Source organism: Periplaneta americana, chromosome 13, assembly GCF_040183065.1.
Source record: "Periplaneta americana isolate PAMFEO1 chromosome 13, P.americana_PAMFEO1_priV1, whole genome shotgun sequence".
NCBI lineage: Eukaryota > Metazoa > Arthropoda > Insecta > Blattodea > Blattidae > Periplaneta > Periplaneta americana.
This window is the reverse complement of record NC_091129.1, coordinates 136210839-136228413: the sequence shown is the minus strand read 5'-3', so window position 1 is coordinate 136228413 and position 17575 is coordinate 136210839. Positions and strand designations below refer to the sequence as shown.

Here is a 17575-nt window from a genome sequence, read left to right as displayed (position 1 = left end):
ACTAAGATAATCTCTGGGAATCTGTTAAAAGTTAATTCTGTATTTGTGACAGTGACGACATAATGGGGGGAGGGGAAGAATGTATTGCTAATTAGTGCCTTTTAGCATTATCTCATTCATTCATAGTGTTCTGCCCAAGGACAGGTCTTTCACTACAAACCCAACATTCTCCAGTCTTTCCTATTTTCTGCCTTCCTCTTTATCTCCTTATATAATCCATATATCTTAATGCCGTCTATCATCTGATATCTTCTTCTGCCCCGAACTCTTCTCCCGTTCATCAATCCTTCCAGTGCACCCTTCAGAAGGCAATTTCTTCTCAACCAGTGACCCAGCCAATTCTTTTTCCTCTTTCTAATCAGTTTCAGCATTATTCTTCTTCCACTCTTTCCAACACAGTTTCGTTTCTTATTCTGTCTGTCCAATTCACATGCTCCATCCTTCTCCATATCCAAATTTCAAATGCTTCTAGTCACTTTTCTTCACTTCGTCGTAATGTCTATATTTCTGCCCCATACAATGCTACATTCCACACTAAGCACTTCACTAGTCTCTTCCTTAGTTCTTTCTCCACAAAAGATGCTCCTTTTTCTGTTAAAAGCTTTCTATGCTTAGCACAGAATTTCACGAGATATTTCGTCATTTGAAGACTGTTCTTGCTAGTTTTCAATTTATGAAAATTGATAAACTGTTGTTTGCTGTGTAGATGCAGACATCAGCTGCAGTTCGTGCATTGACAAGCCGGGGAGGCCTAAGGACTCAGGACATTCAGCTGGCTCGTTACGAAAGCAAGGACATGGTGTGTCCTGTGTGCAGCCGAAGGTTCCTGGGTCTGAGTGCACTGAGAGCCCACTTGGCTGCTGCTCACAACAGTTCCACACGCCACCGCAACCAAGCTGTTATCAGTATGTATCATACCAACAGATTGTTAGGTTTTTAAATACTGTAAAGAAAATAATTTCATTTCATTAAAAAGAAAAGCTTGCTATGATGACGTTTTTTTTTTTTTTTTTTTTTGTGTGTAGAAGAAATGAATTGATTAAAAGATAATTTATGTAACTGAATACGTACTTCCTAAGATGTGTCTGGTTGTTATTAACTCTTTATACTATATTCACAGACAATTGTGAGGTACTCTCACAGAATTTGTGGGTCAAAGTTAATTCTAGGGAATTTTCACATTGTTTCTTTATTTTAAGTACCAAGGTTTAATCAGTAGTCATATGAAACTAAAAGTAGAAAGTGTAGGTGAACGCTATCTAAACAACAATTTTTTTAGTATTTTCCGAAAGACACTCGAAAGAACATGACAGTCACAGATTAATATTAAATCCATTTTTTAGGCAGTTGCATTCAACTAGCAAAAAAAAAGGGAGGGGGGAATGTTAAAACTGCTTCTTTTACAAATTTTACACCAGCTGTACATGAAAAGAATGCATGAATGCCTCGAGCTTGCAAAATTTTTTATTTGCAACTTTATGTATGCAAAATAACCTTCTCATGATCTCTGATTGCCATCAAAGCAAAGATGAGAAATTGCTTTGAACTTGGAAGTGATATCAAATACAGAGTCCAATTTTGAGAGCTGCATTCTCAAAAACACACACATTTGTCACATTAATAAAATCTTTCGTGACTTTTGAATAACCTATATATTGATATGGTAGGGATTTCAATTGTTAATTGACAGAGTAATCTGAATTAATATTTTCAGCCAAAATTTCTCATTTCTCGCCATATAAGATATAAGATAGCCAGAAGATCCCTATTGGGCATTGACCTCCTACTTAAAGGTAGGTTGGCTCCTTTTATCTCCCATAGTGAGCCAATCCATGAAAGATTTATTTTATTTTAGTAGGTTATTTTACGACGCTTTATCAACATCTCAGGTTATTTAGCGTCTGAATGAGATGATGATAATGCCGGTGAAATGAGGTCGGGGTCCAGCACCGAAAGTTACCCAGCATTTGCTCATATTGGGTTGAAAGAAAATCCCAGAAAAAACCTCAACCAGGTAACTTGCCCCGACCGAGAATCGAACCCAGCGGCCAAGCACGCTAACCATTACTCCACAGGTGTAGACCTCCATGAAAGATGTTGTTTAGTGTTTTTCTTTATTAACATTGCCTATAATACTACCATTTGTAACATTATAATCTTTCGTATCACTGTATACTCTGTTCAATATAACATTTCTCACTGTCCACATGGTTTTCTCTTCTGTAGTACTCTGTACAGTGTATAATTAGTTCATTCCCATGTGTTTCCACTATGTACAGTCTCATGCTAGTCCTGTCCACCTTTCCTCCACTGCATTCACAAAGTCATCTGACCATCTGCAATGCCGACACCCTCTTTCCCTCTTCCCCAGTCATTTGTCCCACATTGTTAACATGTACACCAATCTACCTTGGTCCATTCATGCTGTGTGCCCTCCCTATTTCGATTTCAGCCATACAGAGGAACATTTCTTTTTTTATCATCTCATCCCTTAATCATAGGAAATGAAGAAGCTTGATATTTTGGCTATACACATTGCTCTCCGACAATTATTAAATCTTCCCTTAAATAAATATAACGAGACAGTAATTCTTTCAGATTCTAAAGCTGCAATTCAGGGAATATGTTCAAATGCTACAAAGAAGTCATCAAAAATAAGAGAATGCTACAAAATGTTAACACAACTCCAAAAAGTTAATAAGATTGTCCATCTCCAATGGATTCCAGCACACTGTGGAGTCATGGGGAATGAAACCACAGACACACTTGCAAAGAAAGGCACAACAATAAAACAAAAGTCTAAATTTAATTTCTCATATTCCTCAATAAAACGCTTGATCACTACAAAATTTTCTCATTCATACCTACAAGAAATAGAATCAAATGCTAAAGACAAAAAATGGATTACGCTACTTTCCAACCCAGATATAATCCCCCAGAGACCAAGGAAAACAGCAGTTGCAGCCTTCAGACTATTGACAAATCATGACTGTCTAGCAAGTCATCTCTACAGAATAGGTATCTCAGCTTCACCAATATGTGTCCTGTGTAACGATCCAGCAGAAATGAATGAAGATCACTTGAAGACCTGTGAAGCATTAAGATCAGAAGAAACTACAGTTCAAAAGTATTGGAAAGCACGACTGCTAATGGGTTCATTGCCAGATGCAAGGCACTAGACAACAACAACAACAACATATTTTGGTATGTGAAATGTTTGTACAGTAAATGGCATTCTGACAGATACTTTGTAAAATTTTCACCTGAAGGCAATGGGGAAGAAGAGAAATCTGTATGTTCTCTGTCTTTTCAGATAAGTAATTGTAACGATTTTGAACCATACCTGTACTTATGGAACTTATTCGTGAGGTCGTTAAAAAGTTAATATAAACTTCGTTCCAATTCTGAATAGTTACGTAATATTACAGTTTTTTCTATTGTGACAAGCACATTTTGAAGATTATGCAAGATTCAAAAGCACGCAACTAGGTTTATTTATTTATTCTTTCCTACTTAACATAATTACTGCTATTTTTCTTAATCTGAAAACTGTTCTAACAGTAATTCTTAAGAATTAGGTCATCTGCAGGGAAAAGAGCGAGGTAACAAATACATTTTATAATGACAACAATTCACTTTGATGTCCCTTCCACTAATGTCTTAATCACGAACTTAGTAAGGGCTTCAATATTATAATATTATACTAGAGTATAATGATTTTTATTTAAGTAAATATCAGCTTGCGAACTTAATTAATAGAACGTAATGATATTTTCAGAGCGACCTCGCATTGTTTCAAATTCCTTGACTGACGGAAGTGGGGAACCAACCCGCCATGTGTGCCTAGTGTGCAAAGAGCTGCTTCCTGATGAACAGGGTCTTGCTGACCATGTTGGAGTGGCTCATGTGGATCGCCATAACTCAATAGGAAGGCTTAATGATGGGTAAGTTAAGATTACCAGACATCCCCGTTTCCTGGGAACAGTCCCCGAATTTTGTTTTTTGTCCCAGAACAGAATTCATTCCCAGAATGTCCCCGAATTTAATCATTTATCCCCAGATGTCCCCGGATTTTCAGTGTAAATAGTTTTATGAAAATGCTGTTAAATATCTCAGTGCCTGGAATATTCATTCACAAGATAAGATATCAGTGGAATATATATTGCTGAGATCTTCCAGAAAGAGAACATTTTCAAAAGAAAATCCATTATTTCTCTTAAAATGTAGATGGGTTGACCTTGATGAAATAACTTATTTTGTGAAATTTCTTGCTTCTGAAAATAGCAAAGTAGAATGAAGAAAATGCTGATCTTTGCCCAAAATGGAGTGAAATTTTTAAATTTTCCTCTGAGAAAATGATTCCCTGTGCACAACTCGAGAAGTTGAATGAACTGTCTTTTTATCTCCTGGAAATAATGCTTCAGTGGAGAGTTTTTTCTTCAGTGAACATGATGTGAACACCCCAGTCAGATATTACGGAGTTCGTAACTATATATTCAGTAAGCCTGTACTCTGAAAGTTTCAGTAGCTTTATTGAAATTGGTAAGGCAACAATAACCATAAACATTTTTGAAATCGGAATTCGCATACTCGAGATAATAACGGTTTAAGTGGGTGGGGTGGTTAAGTGCGACTGCTTAAGGGTTACATGACTTGTCAGGAATTTGGTGCAAAACTGGGACTCCAGAGAAGACCTGCTTAAAATAATTCATTCTTCTGCAAATATCAGTATTTTAAATAGTAGTTAAGTAGAATGCATATTTTTAATGTGTAAATATAATGAGTATATTAATTCTTTAAAGTGTACAAAAACAATTTGAGTGAATGGCAAACCAACAGAAATGTTAAAAGTAGTTATTTCATACGTTCCCGAAAAGTGTGAAAAAAATATGGTATCCTTAGGGTAAGTAACACTTATTTTTTCTCCATAACTAATATGCCTCAACCGCTGTATTACTTACAGTTGCTGACACTAATTTCTTTTCTGTGGCTGAAAATTATTCATTGCAAAGAATAAGCCTGAAAAGGTCAGTTGTTAACAAAATGTTTATTCACGTGTTTAATAACAGATATCTGCATTGAAGGCCATTACCATATTTTTTTATGTATAATATGTATCTCAAAATTTAAAGCAGTTTTCCTGGGAAGAAAAAAACATTAAATATGAAAATAATGATAATAATAATAATAATAATAATAATAATAATAATAATAATAGTGCAGTGAAATCTCCATATAACGAAACTTAGGGAACCAAATTTTATGTACTTTGTTGTAAAGGAGTTTTTTAGAAAGGAGTAACTTTCAGCGACATATTCTCTAGAATACACACATTTTATTTTTCCTATATAGCAATAAAATTATAATACTGTTAGTAGAAATTACAACTTTAGTAATATATACTGTACCTTGAAATATTATTGTACAGGATTCAGCTGTCGGTTCTCACCAATTTCAGCATGCTGTTCTAAAGTGATTATAAGGTTTAAAAATATCAGAATAACACAGGACATGGCTTGAACAATGCAATTTATTGGCATGTTATTTTTTTCTGAAAACGATACATTTCAAGTGATCCCCTTGATATCTCGTGGTTTGTTGTAATCTTACTAATATAGAATTTTTGGTGCAACTTTGTTAAACGAGAATTATTATACAATCAGTGAAAAATATTGAAATACTATAACAGTAACACGAACTCAAAGATATCAACAGTGAAACGTAATGCTAGTCTAGTTGTAAAATCTGTGAAACGAAAGTGTGAGACAAGAGAAACACTGGTAAAAAGATTCCTCCCATGTTTCAATTTAGTATAACGAAAACAAATACAGGGCGATTTAAAAGGTTGCGCACAAACTTAAGGAGCTTATAGAGGGGTCAAAAATACAACTACTTTAGAATAGGAACTTATGGTCTAAGAAATAATTCTGGGTCAGTGCAACCCTGGGAATGTCAGAAACTACATTTAAGTTACGCAAAGATAATGTTTATCAGCACTTTTTTTTTTACAAAAGTTATTCAAATTGGCGACCACCACATTCAATACAGGCATAACATCATCATAGGAAATTCTGGCGCACTCTACCAAGTACATCATGCATCTCACGAACTTCATCAAATGCAGTAAGTATCCTGATGAGAAGTGTTTCTTGGTCGGGAGCTGGTGTCTCGTACACAGGCTTTTGATATGCCCCCAGAAGAAGAAATCAAGCGTGGGAGTGGGGTAGCCAATCAATTGGACCTTTCCTTCTGATCCAATGCCCAGGATATGTGTTATTTAGTATGTCATGTACTTGAAGAGAAAAGTGTGCAGGTGCTCCGTCTAGTTGCTCCACATCTGATAACATATGATAAGAGGTACATTCTCTAACAGTTCTGGAAGAACATCTCATATGAAGCTCTTGTACCTCATCCCATTCAAATGTGATGGCAGAGGAAACGTCTTCATCATTTCATAGTGTATCGAACCAAGTGCCTCATTGCAAAGTAAGCTTATATCTGCAATGTAATTCCTGACATTCCCAAGCGTGCAGCGACTCAGGATTACTTCCTAGACCATAAGTTCCTATTCGAAAATTGTATTTCGACTCCTCTATAAGCTCCTTAAGTTTGTGCGCACTTTTGAAGCATCCTGTATAATAGTTGATGATGTACTAATATGAAATTGAAATATTTTTAGTGATTCTTTTTAAGTAGTGTTACACTTTTTTTGGGAGGCTGGAGGGAAAAAGACCTTTGGGGAGGCAGAGACGTCGATGGGAAGATAATATTAAAATGGATTTGAGGGAGGTGGGATATGATGATAGAGACTGGATTAATCTTGCTTAGGATAGGGACCAATGGCGGGCTTATGTGAAGGCGGCAATGAACCTCCGGGTTCCTTAAAAGCAGTAAGTTACACTCTTTTATTGTGTTGATGTTTCAGATTGAGCAGCAGTAACCTCAGTGCTTCCATTCCTGTTAGTGCTGGTGGAGATGAAGGGCTCCGCAGTCATATGACGTCAGCATTAGGGGGCTTACTCACACGAGCTCTTAACAACTTCTTGGGAAAGAATCGATCTCAGCCCTCACCTCCCACCACACAGACTCCAAGGTATGAAAATTAAGAACACAAGAACTTATAGTTTACTCTCATATTGATGTGAAACAACAATATTTAGCGTAATAGTTAGCAAACAATTTTTCACAAGAGAATTTACAGTATATAGCCTATCTAAGAATTTGTGCACCTTGTCTTATAAATCATGGCTACTGCAAATATTAAAGCACACAAATATCGTAATTATTTGGCATGTATTCTTGTTACCATTTTGAGTTAAAAAGTTGATTGATTGCTATGTTCGGAATGTTGGCCATCTTCCATCTTTCATTCCAGTAGTATTTAACTTATTGAGAGTGTACATAACTTTTGATTTTAATAGTAGTTGTTAAGTATGTGCTTAACTATGTAGGAAAATTCTCGAAATATAAAACTAATTATGTAAGAATGTATCTTTGAAATAAATTTAATAACTTTACTACATTCTTAATTGAATATGTTGTTCTGAAGATTACGGTTTTTTTTTTTAAATTGATTAGTTAATGAAATGGATGTTTTTAATTTTCACAATGAGATAATAAAATTTATGCCTTCAGATTTGCAACAAAATTATAAATTTATTCATACTGTTACTTTGTCAATATAAATATAGAAATTGCTGTCTTTTTATCATTATGTTTTAATGTGATTTCATAATCTAATTTTTAAGTTATTTTACCACTGAAGCTCTAGTGAAATTGGTGCCTATTTGTTTTCAATCGATGGAGTAGTTTTGTTATGTAAGATTTGTGAAAAGACAGTTAATCACAAAAAAAGTATTTTATAAGTCAACTTGTGTCAACTACGAAGTAAAAGTGTGAGTTATGTTGACATAATTTAAATTTATTGCTAAAATATATTATGCCTTTTTCAAAACTTGTGCTTTTTTATTGCACTTTTTTGCCTGCCTATTTTAACTGTTATAAATGCCTAAACATCCGGGCTCTAATTATCTATCACTTATATAAAACGTAAAGGGCTTCAGTGGACACGTCATGTGCGACGACTTGACCGTATTCCAAAGAAAACATTGAGAGCAAATATTTTTGGAACCTGTGGAACTGATATTCCAAGAAGGAGATGGAAAGATGGAATAAAGGAAGATGCTGCAACTTCATATTAGAAATTGGAAACTGGCCGCGCAAAATAGAACAGCATGGAGGCAAAAACTATGGGAGGCCAAGGCTCAAGAATGAGCCATAGTGCCATTGGATTGGATTTCCTTAGCAGTACCAAGTAAAGTTGCAAGATCTTGGTGGTGAATCTTCAATATGTAGTTTCAAATAAAATTGTTGGCTCATTGTTCTGCTGAAGATATCACAAGTACTGATTGGCTTCCTGAGTGCAGGAGTTCAGACAGATTGCCCTATCCTTGTTCTGAGGTTGCCATGCACTTTACCCAATGGCTTGAGGTACTTTGTCTACTGCCATGTCTCCGTAGATGTTTGTCAAACACCTACAGACGTGGACAAATTATTAGCAAAATTTAAGATTTTTATTATATATTTTTACAAAATATGATTCTTCAATTTAGACTACAGTTGAAATTTTTGTGTATTACCAAATTATTAGCAAAATTGAAGATTTGTATTGTATATTTTTCAAAATTTAACTCCTCAATTTGGACTACAGTTGATATTTTTGCATATTTACAAATTATTAGCAAAACTGAAGGTTTTTGTTGTATATTTTTACAAAATTCGATTCTTCAATTTGTACTACAGTTGACATTTTGGATATTTCGAAATTATTAGCAAAACTGAAGATTTTTGTTTTATATTTTTACAAAATTTGACTCTTCAATGCAGTTGACAATTTTGCTAATTTACAAATTATTAGCAAAATTGAAGACTTTTATTATATATTTTTACAAAACTTGACTCTTCAATTTCAACTACAGTTGACATTTTCGCATGTTTCTGTCTACTGTAATGATGGAAATATCCAAAATTGTCAAATGTAGTCTAAATTGAAAAGTCAAATTTTGTAAACAGAATTGTCATAAAAATCGTCCATTTTGTTAATAATTTGTCCACGTCTGTACTATGAATGGTGTGTGGATAAGCTTCAGGGCTTCTATCGCTTTGTCTTGGTGTTCTTGGCTGACCGCTGTGTTGTGGCCATCTTCAGAGCAGTTGTCCAACAACTGCTCTGAAGATGACCACAACACAGCAGTCGAAACGTCAGCCAAGAACACCAAGACAACGTGGTGGAAGCCCTGAAGCTTATCCACACACCATGTACACCAGCCGCGGAAGCCTACGCAAACACTTAACCTACTATGAATATTTGTTAATGATCCTTTTTCTGCTGAAAGAAACTCAATTACTCTTGTATTTCGAAAGTGTGTTACTCATAGCTTCTATTTGAAAATTTTCTACTGTTCTGCCTTCATTTGGGAAACTTTGTACATACATGTGTAAATGTGGAACATTTAAAAGATTCTACACTAAAATGTTAGTCCCGCACCATGGTGTCGTGGTCTTAAGCCATCTTGTCTAGGACTCACGTTAAGGAATGCATGCTGGTTCGAATCCTCATGGGGAAAGAAATTCTCTCATGAAATTTCGGCCAGTATATGGGACCAGTGCCCATCCAGCATTGTGATGCACTTGAAGAGCTACGATAGGTAGCAAAATCCAGTTACGAGAGCCAGCTATAATGGCTGGGGGGATGATCATACTAACCACACAATACCTCCATTCTGGTTGGATGATTGTCCATCTCTGCTTCGACATGTGGATGTGAGGCCAGCAGCCGGCTGGTCGGTCTGGGCCCTTAAAGAGTTGTGGCAGCACGGATTATTATGTAAAATATCTTTACTCAACAACCGAGAAAGAAAACGTGTTGTATTATTTGGATGTTCCTCTCACAAATGCATTCAAATAATAAAAATAATGTCTCAGTAATGTGTTCGTTTGTGTCTGTAATTGTTGGCTGTTATCAGCTAGAATGTCTAATAATCATTTAATAATCATTTGTTGTTCCAGCACTTATCTCCATCGAATATACAATCAAAATGCCTAAAATTATAGTTTTATGTAGAATGGCATAGAATTGTGTAATTTGTGTAAAAATGTAAATATATTTAACTTGAAAATTTAATACATTAAATATAATACCCTAATTTACAAAGACTTGCGCATTATATATCCATAGGTGAGAAAATAGGCCTAATGTAATTGAGGGGCGTTTTCACAAAACTCGTTTTCTACAAAATCTTCTTTTTTTTTTTCAAGACAACTCTTTTCTAAAATACACAACTGTAGATACCGAGTTTAGAAAAATTTCTTTTATTTCAAGATCAATTTACTGATATACTTACCAACTTTAGCTTAATTCTGATAGCACCATTGGATTCTCCTGACCGAAAAACATAAGGATACGCTAAAACCTCAAAATCGAAAAAACTGTAGATAACGAGTTTTATGAAAACGCCCCTCAATTACATAAAATTCTATTAATTAGATCAATACAATAGATTGAAAACGTTTCGAAATGCTATGCTAGAAATACTAAGTTAATCTTTTAAATTTTGAAAGGAATAGAGCTGTCGTATTTTTCAGCCCTCCTGCTGCATCACCATCAGGAAATCAAAATCAGCTGCTGTCACAACCTGTAGCGAAGTTGTTGGGCCGTGGTCTTAAAACAATGCCACGACGTCACAGTAGTGGACCCATTGATGAGCAGCCCTTCAACTGTGCTGACTGTGATGAGAGGTGAACGAACCTTAGTTTATATAATTTTCAATTTTAGTCTTCGAATTGAATAAGACTGAATTGTATATCCTACCTCTGAAATTTGGTAGGTTTCAATTATTAGAGCTAAACTGGAAGAGAATAATATGATGATATGATATGATATGGTTTATTCTCTCATTAATCTCTCTGGTCCTGCTGGCCCTTCACATTTCTGTATTTGGGACAGCAGTCCCGTTCTTACACTATTTATAACTTTTACATTACCAGGCGTTTAGTACCCAACACATATTCATCACTGTCTTTGTTCATCCACTATGTTTTCCATGTCCATTCACTACACTTGTTACTCACTATAGCTCTATATTTATTATCTAACCCTTATATTCTAATCGTATTTCATTCTATTTCCTATTCATAACAATTTCCCTTACTACTCCATATTCCTAGTTACTATTTATTATACAATTACACTACATTTCAGTTACTATAGTCGCGACGTAGTTATTCCCGGCGTGACTCCTCCTCTTTGCTTACGTCTTAGGAAGTGAAGGCTCTAAAGTCTAGAGAGGTAGTATCGTTCGCCTTTTTTGTTCTTTCGTTGCTGAGCTACCATACGAGGAATCTATTTGCCACACCGTTAAACATTATCATGTCGTAGCTCCTATGATAATAAATCAAACGCACTGTAATTCAGCAAATAATTGAGCGGCAAATAACGTCTTGCATGTGCTTTCTGCGAACGCCAACGAAAGAGCCAAAATGGCGGGCGATTATATTAAGTATTTATCGAGCCTTAAGAAATGAATAATGTCTTCATAAGCGAATCACAAGACACACACATTTAAATGTAGCCAACCTGCAACATGATTGGCTGCCGGAAATTAGAGTGACGGGACTATAACTTACCCTTATATTACTCTTGTACTATATTCATTTTCATTCATTCATTTAGTGTTCTGTCCAAGGGCAGGTCTTTCACTGCAAACCCAGCTTTTTCCAGTCTTTCCTATTTTCTGCCTTCCTCTTTCTTTCCTCATATGACCCATATATCTTAATGTCGTCTACGATCTGATATCTTCTTCTGCCCTGAACTCTTCCCCCATTCACCGTTCCTTCCAGTGCATCCTTCAGTAGGCAGTTTCTTCTTAGCCAGTGACCCAAACAATTCCTTTTCCTCTTCGGATCAGTTTCAGCATCATTCTTTCTTCACCTACTCTTTCCAACACAGCTTCATTTCTTATTCTGTCTGTACTATATAAGACATAATAATCTTAGTTACACTCTATTATTGACTTTACATTTGTCTGTATTATCTCTTCATCTCTACTGATACTTATCTAGGCTAATCCTTACTTTTAGCTCATCTACTCTTACTGTCTTTATAGTATATACTACTCTTTGCCAACTATTTAAATAAAATCATCTTGAGCTATTCCTAATACTTAATCACTAGTCAACCACATTTTACTACACACTTCTTAACTAATCCTTCATTCCACTATCACATCATTTTTTTAGATTATAAGATGGCTTATCCTTGTTACTCCTTGCTCGATTTTCACCAACTGCTTTATTTACTTTACCTGTACTTCCTCTTACTACTAACCCTTCTACTACTTCTTGGCTAAGGCTAAGCGATTGACAAGCCCTGCATTCTCTTGTTCTCTTATTTCAAATTCTGTGCACCACTACCCCAATCTATTTGGCTTCTCATTTTCAAAATTTATCCGCATATCATCAGCTAAGTACAAGATCTCATCATAACAATTTACTCATTATACCCTACCACAAGACATCTTTATATTCATCTTATACAGTTTCAGTTGATAGAAATTGGAACTCGCTACCGAGTGATATAAGGGGTTGTTGGACAATAACTTCATTCAGGTCCAAATTACATAAATTCTTACTTAACAAATTAATTGCTGATTAATATTTATTACATATAATGAAACTAACATCTGTCCATCCTTATTATTATCATTAATTTCTCTAAATAGATTTACAAAATCTCTAATGGCAATTATATTAATATTCTCATTATAGAAATCTATTTTAGATTTATATATATATATATATATATATATTTTTTTTTTTTTTTTTTTTCTCCCTGTAACATAGTTCTAGTAAGCTTATATTTAATTAATTTTCATCATTTTACTAGCTATCTCAAATTAATTATAATTGATTGAATTAAATTAGCTCATAAATTAAGTTACTACTTTACCTCATAGGTTTATCTAAATTTAAATAAATACCGGTATGTAGTCTACTAGTCATTAAAACTTAACTGAAGAATATTGCTGGAGATCCTTTTAAGTGTAGTGTAAATATTCGGAATTTAAATATGTATTGTATTGATAAAGCTGGTTGAGTGGAAGAGAAGGCTTTATGGCCTTAACTCTGCCAGCGAAAATAAAACATTATTATTATTATTATTATTATTATTATTATTATTATTATTATTATTATTTCCCGGGGGTAAAAGGCGGTCAGAGTGTGGTGCCGACCACACCACCTCATTCTAGTGCCGAGGTCATAGAAAGCATGGAGCTCTACCTCCATGCCCCCCAAGTGCCTTCATGGCATGTGACGGGGATACTTTTACCTTTTTATTATTATTATTATTATTATTATTATTATTATTATTGACCCTCCTTTTTCCCCTATCATCTTTCTTATGCCCCCTAATCTTTACCAGCTGTTAACTCACATTACTTTTTTTTTTCTCCCGCTTACACCACAGACATCTCCATTATTGCTCTTGCTCTCTTGACACACTTCAAGGAGAATAATACAAATTCTTGTTATCTAAAAATGTAACTTACACATGTGAAAAATATTTATACCATTTTCTCAACTTAAAGAACAGTTACAGTAACTAATTGAAATTATTCATATTGCAGATTTACCAGTGAGAGCAACAGGAATCGTCATATAGCCAGAGCACATCGAGGACATCAGCTTCGTCGGTTGAGCACCGATAGTTCTGGACTGGACCGTAATCTTGAAACTATTAAGATAGCTCTTGTCGGTAGTAATAATGCTTCAAAAACCGAGAATGATAGTGTACCCACAAGTTCGAGAACTAGTACTAAGACGGGTTTCCAGGAAACCAGTACCCCAGCCATTACAGTAGACAGTGTCCCAGCAAGTTGTAAACCTCAGGTACACGGAGAGGTAGGTACTGTGCCGAATCCTGAAGTAAAGGAGGGACGCTCATTTGTGGAGTGCAGTTCAAATCGTACAGGTGAAGATATTGTGCAAGAAAGGGAAGAGAGTGGGAAAGTGACTGTGGCAGCTAATAGCTCAAGACTGGAGGGAGAACGGCTGTCAAATGAGACCGTGCAGGATTCGAGAACTGACTGGAAGAATGGACTAAGGGGTGATACATCACATTCAAAGACAGAAATGTTAAGTGGCGTTAGTGATGAAGAATCTATTAAAGCAAAGGCTGTTGCAGCATTGAGGGCTCTGAATGCTCGGGACAAGAGAATAAAAAGCGGTCTTCCAGGAACTTTTGGCGCTGGGATGTGGAGTGGAAACTCCCGTAAGAAGTCCAAAGGGCCTAATTCTGATGATAGGTTCCGTTTTCCACTTGTTCGAAAGACCCCTCCATCCACAAATCGTTTTGCTTCTTTGGCAGAGAAAAAGAAGAAGACTGCGTCAGGAACCGTTAAGTTTGAAGCTATTAGTCAGGCCAAAGAAAGTGCCGAAGAAGAACAACAGGTGTTAAAAGTACCACAGAATGCTGCAATCCGTACGTCATATGATGTTTACGAGTTCCAGGATGAGGTGGAGCAAGTCCAGCCTTTGGCAGAGTATGGATTGCGGGCCCCATGCGGGAAAGGCGGAGCTGATTCTGAAGACGTGGGACCAAGCAGTGATGTGGAGGAGGGTAAAAAGGAGGAGCAGATAGAAGTGGAAAGAGACCAAGCAAAAGTGCGAGAGGAGGTTCCTGCATTGCAGGATTTAACAAAGGGCACTGTGCGGAAGAAACCATCGGAACATAAATCTAAACATGTGCATTCAAATAAGAAGAAAAGATGGCATCGCATTATTGTGGACAGCGGTGAGGATACGACAGACACTGAGACAGTGACCGAGACTCGCGACACTCACCGAACAGCTCTCGATCAGAAGCTAGACAATCTTAGAGAGAGAGAGAAGTCGGCTAACACGGAGCAGCGAAGTGAGGCAGGAAGAGGTGTGAAGAGGCGACGTGTGGTGCCGTGTCTCTCGGGTGTTCTTGTGGAAGATCGACAGTGTGAGAAACGAGCAAAGACAGTGAAACAACCGTCCAAAGGTGGTTCGAAACGTTCGACAAAGACGGACCTTTTGATGTCCGTATTTGCCAAGTCCCGCCAACGTAATAATTCAAACAACGGAGCCACTCCTGCACGCTCAGTTCCTTCGAAAGTTCCCTTCTGCAGTTCTTCTGAATCGAGATCATACAGAAATACGGGAGCTTATGACAGTGCGCCAGGGGTGGAGAGTGAGTCCGATTCAGGATCTCTGGCGACATCTGGCTCTGCAGGGAATCCGGTGAGCAGTGACGACGAAAGGATGGCAAGGGGAAGGAAGTCTCAATCAAAGAAACAGAAGAGAGGACAGCAGAAGTCAGCTGCTCTTTGATGTTCTCCGAGGTACGTAGTCGTCCGTAGTTTCGGCAAATTGTTCATATCTAGATACATGTGCTCTGCTCATTGAAGCAGTTGGAAAAGTGTTTTGTACGATTATCGCACTGATGTCAGAGAAGAAGCCTACACATACTGCCATTATAACATGTTACTGTGCATCCTCACTATATCATTGTTGCATTTGAATCACCAACTCATTCATTTACTCATTGATTCAGCAGCTTCAGTTGTTGATGGTAATCAGACTAGTCATCGCTGTGTTACCAAGTGCCGTGACGATGACGATGTGTTCATGTACTACTGCTGCTGCATACTGCCAGGATGTGCCTTGCGAGTTTAGTTTTATTTGTGTTATACTAGTTGTGTTCAGTAAGTAGATTGATGCCACATTACTTCTGTATCAGTTGGCACACCCTTCAAGACTGCTTCGTCTGTTACAGTTTTCATTATTTTTATTCCTACTTGATTGAGAGTACATTCTAATATTCGAAAGTCTATATAGTTATTCATAAATAAATAAATGAAGATTATATATATATATATATAATAATGTAGGAGTTTGTGTGAATCAGCATTGCAGAAGTATGTGTGTATTTTTCAATCTTGACTATAAAGGCAAAAAGAAAGAATCATTGAAAAAAATTACTTGTTGTACTTGCAATGCCTAACTCGAACCCTTCCTTACATTGTATATTTGTATGATAAAAACGAAATGTAACGTGTACTTTCGGTGCAATGTAACTAGAACTCGAAGTCTATGAAAAATTAACTGTGTGAGTAAAGACGAAATAGGTGTCCACTTCCTTGGACCCCAGTTGCCTCTCTGCAAGTGATCGCCCATGCTTGAGTAGAGTCATCGGATTACTGTCTTCGTTCATTCAGCATATTGTTACGTATCTTGGTTACTAGCTATTTTGTACCGAATATAAATAATCTTAATTCTTTCCTCTCATCCACTACCTTCCCATTACCACATCATATATTTAATTCCAAACCATAGAATTTTAGACGTAAATTGATATTACTTTGTCTTGTTCGTGGGATATATGTTGGTATGATCTTATGATAAGGTGAGGGAGATTCATTTTCATGTGGTTTAAATATTATTTTGCATAAACAAAAAGAAAGTTAACGGGCTGTTTATCCGATAATATATTAAATGTTATATTTCCTCCTCCACTCTTTATTTTGTGATTGTGTCTTTTGTCAGATTATGTAGAGTAAATCCTGACTTCTTCCCGTGTTATTTACGTAGTGGAATCGGTAATTATTGGATCATGGTAGTCACTGTAAACACTATTGGCAGTTTCAGCACTTTTATGCACATCAACTTTAAAAAGTATTTTCCTTCAGCTATGATTCACTTCTGTAATCATGGAGACAATTACTGGAATGTCTTAAGAACTTACGTAGAAGCTGTGATATCTTCTTATACTAAAGAGAATCTATTATTATAAAGCTAACTAATCTTTCATGTTGAAAAAACAGCCAGGGAGTTTTAACATTGTCAGAATTTCTGTAATTTTATGTAAAGATTAATTTTTTTGGTCCTACAGAATTATCTGTGATGGTTACCATTTGTTATTAGTGAAGAAAAATTCGCTCCAGAGCCGAGGATCGAACCCGGGACACTCAGTTCTATGCACTGGGTGCTCTAACCACTGAGCTACACTGAAGTTCAACCCACCGCACCGGAGCAAATCTTTTTCCTTTGGTAACCACCACAGATAATTCTGTAGGACCAAAAAAATTAATCTTTACATAGATTATTCACCTAACAGTGCATATACTGTAGGAGTCCCAGCCACCAAGTCACTCAAATGAGTGCGCTTGTTGTGTGATGACTGTTGACAATATATTTATGTCAATATATAAGTCGAACTTGGAGTAAGGCCACTAAGGGAAAAGAACCAAAGGAGAAAGATTTGATCCGGTGCTGTGGGTTGAAATTAGGCGTAGCTCAGTGGTTAGAGCACCCAATGCATAGAACTGGGAGTCCCGGGTTCGGTCCTTGGCGCTGGAGTGAATTTTTCTCCACTAATAACATTTTGTAATTTTGCCTGATTTTACAAAATTGCATATTTGCACTTTGCACATATTGACCTTAATACCGTAAGACACTTAATATGAACTAATGTTGTTTACACAACCATCCT

The 17575-nt window shown here is 36.3% G+C and overlaps 1 protein-coding gene across 6 annotated transcripts in view; it reads left to right on the top strand.

Moving 5' to 3' along the window:
• Positions 1 to 16064, top strand: part of LOC138712465 (uncharacterized) — a 283130-nt gene extending 267066 nt beyond the window's left edge. For all 6 annotated transcript variants that reach the window (XM_069844310.1, XM_069844307.1, XM_069844308.1 and 3 more), the window contains 5 exons: positions 707 to 905; positions 3779 to 3944; positions 6926 to 7093; positions 10645 to 10797; positions 13686 to 16064. In XM_069844310.1, the coding sequence (XP_069700411.1) occupies positions 707 to 905; positions 3779 to 3944; positions 6926 to 7093; positions 10645 to 10797; positions 13686 to 15414 (2415 nt within the window). In that variant the 3' untranslated portion in view covers positions 15415 to 16064. The remainder of the gene's footprint in view (positions 1 to 706; positions 906 to 3778; positions 3945 to 6925; positions 7094 to 10644; positions 10798 to 13685) is intronic.
• The last annotated feature ends 1511 nt before the right edge of the window (positions 16065 to 17575 follow it).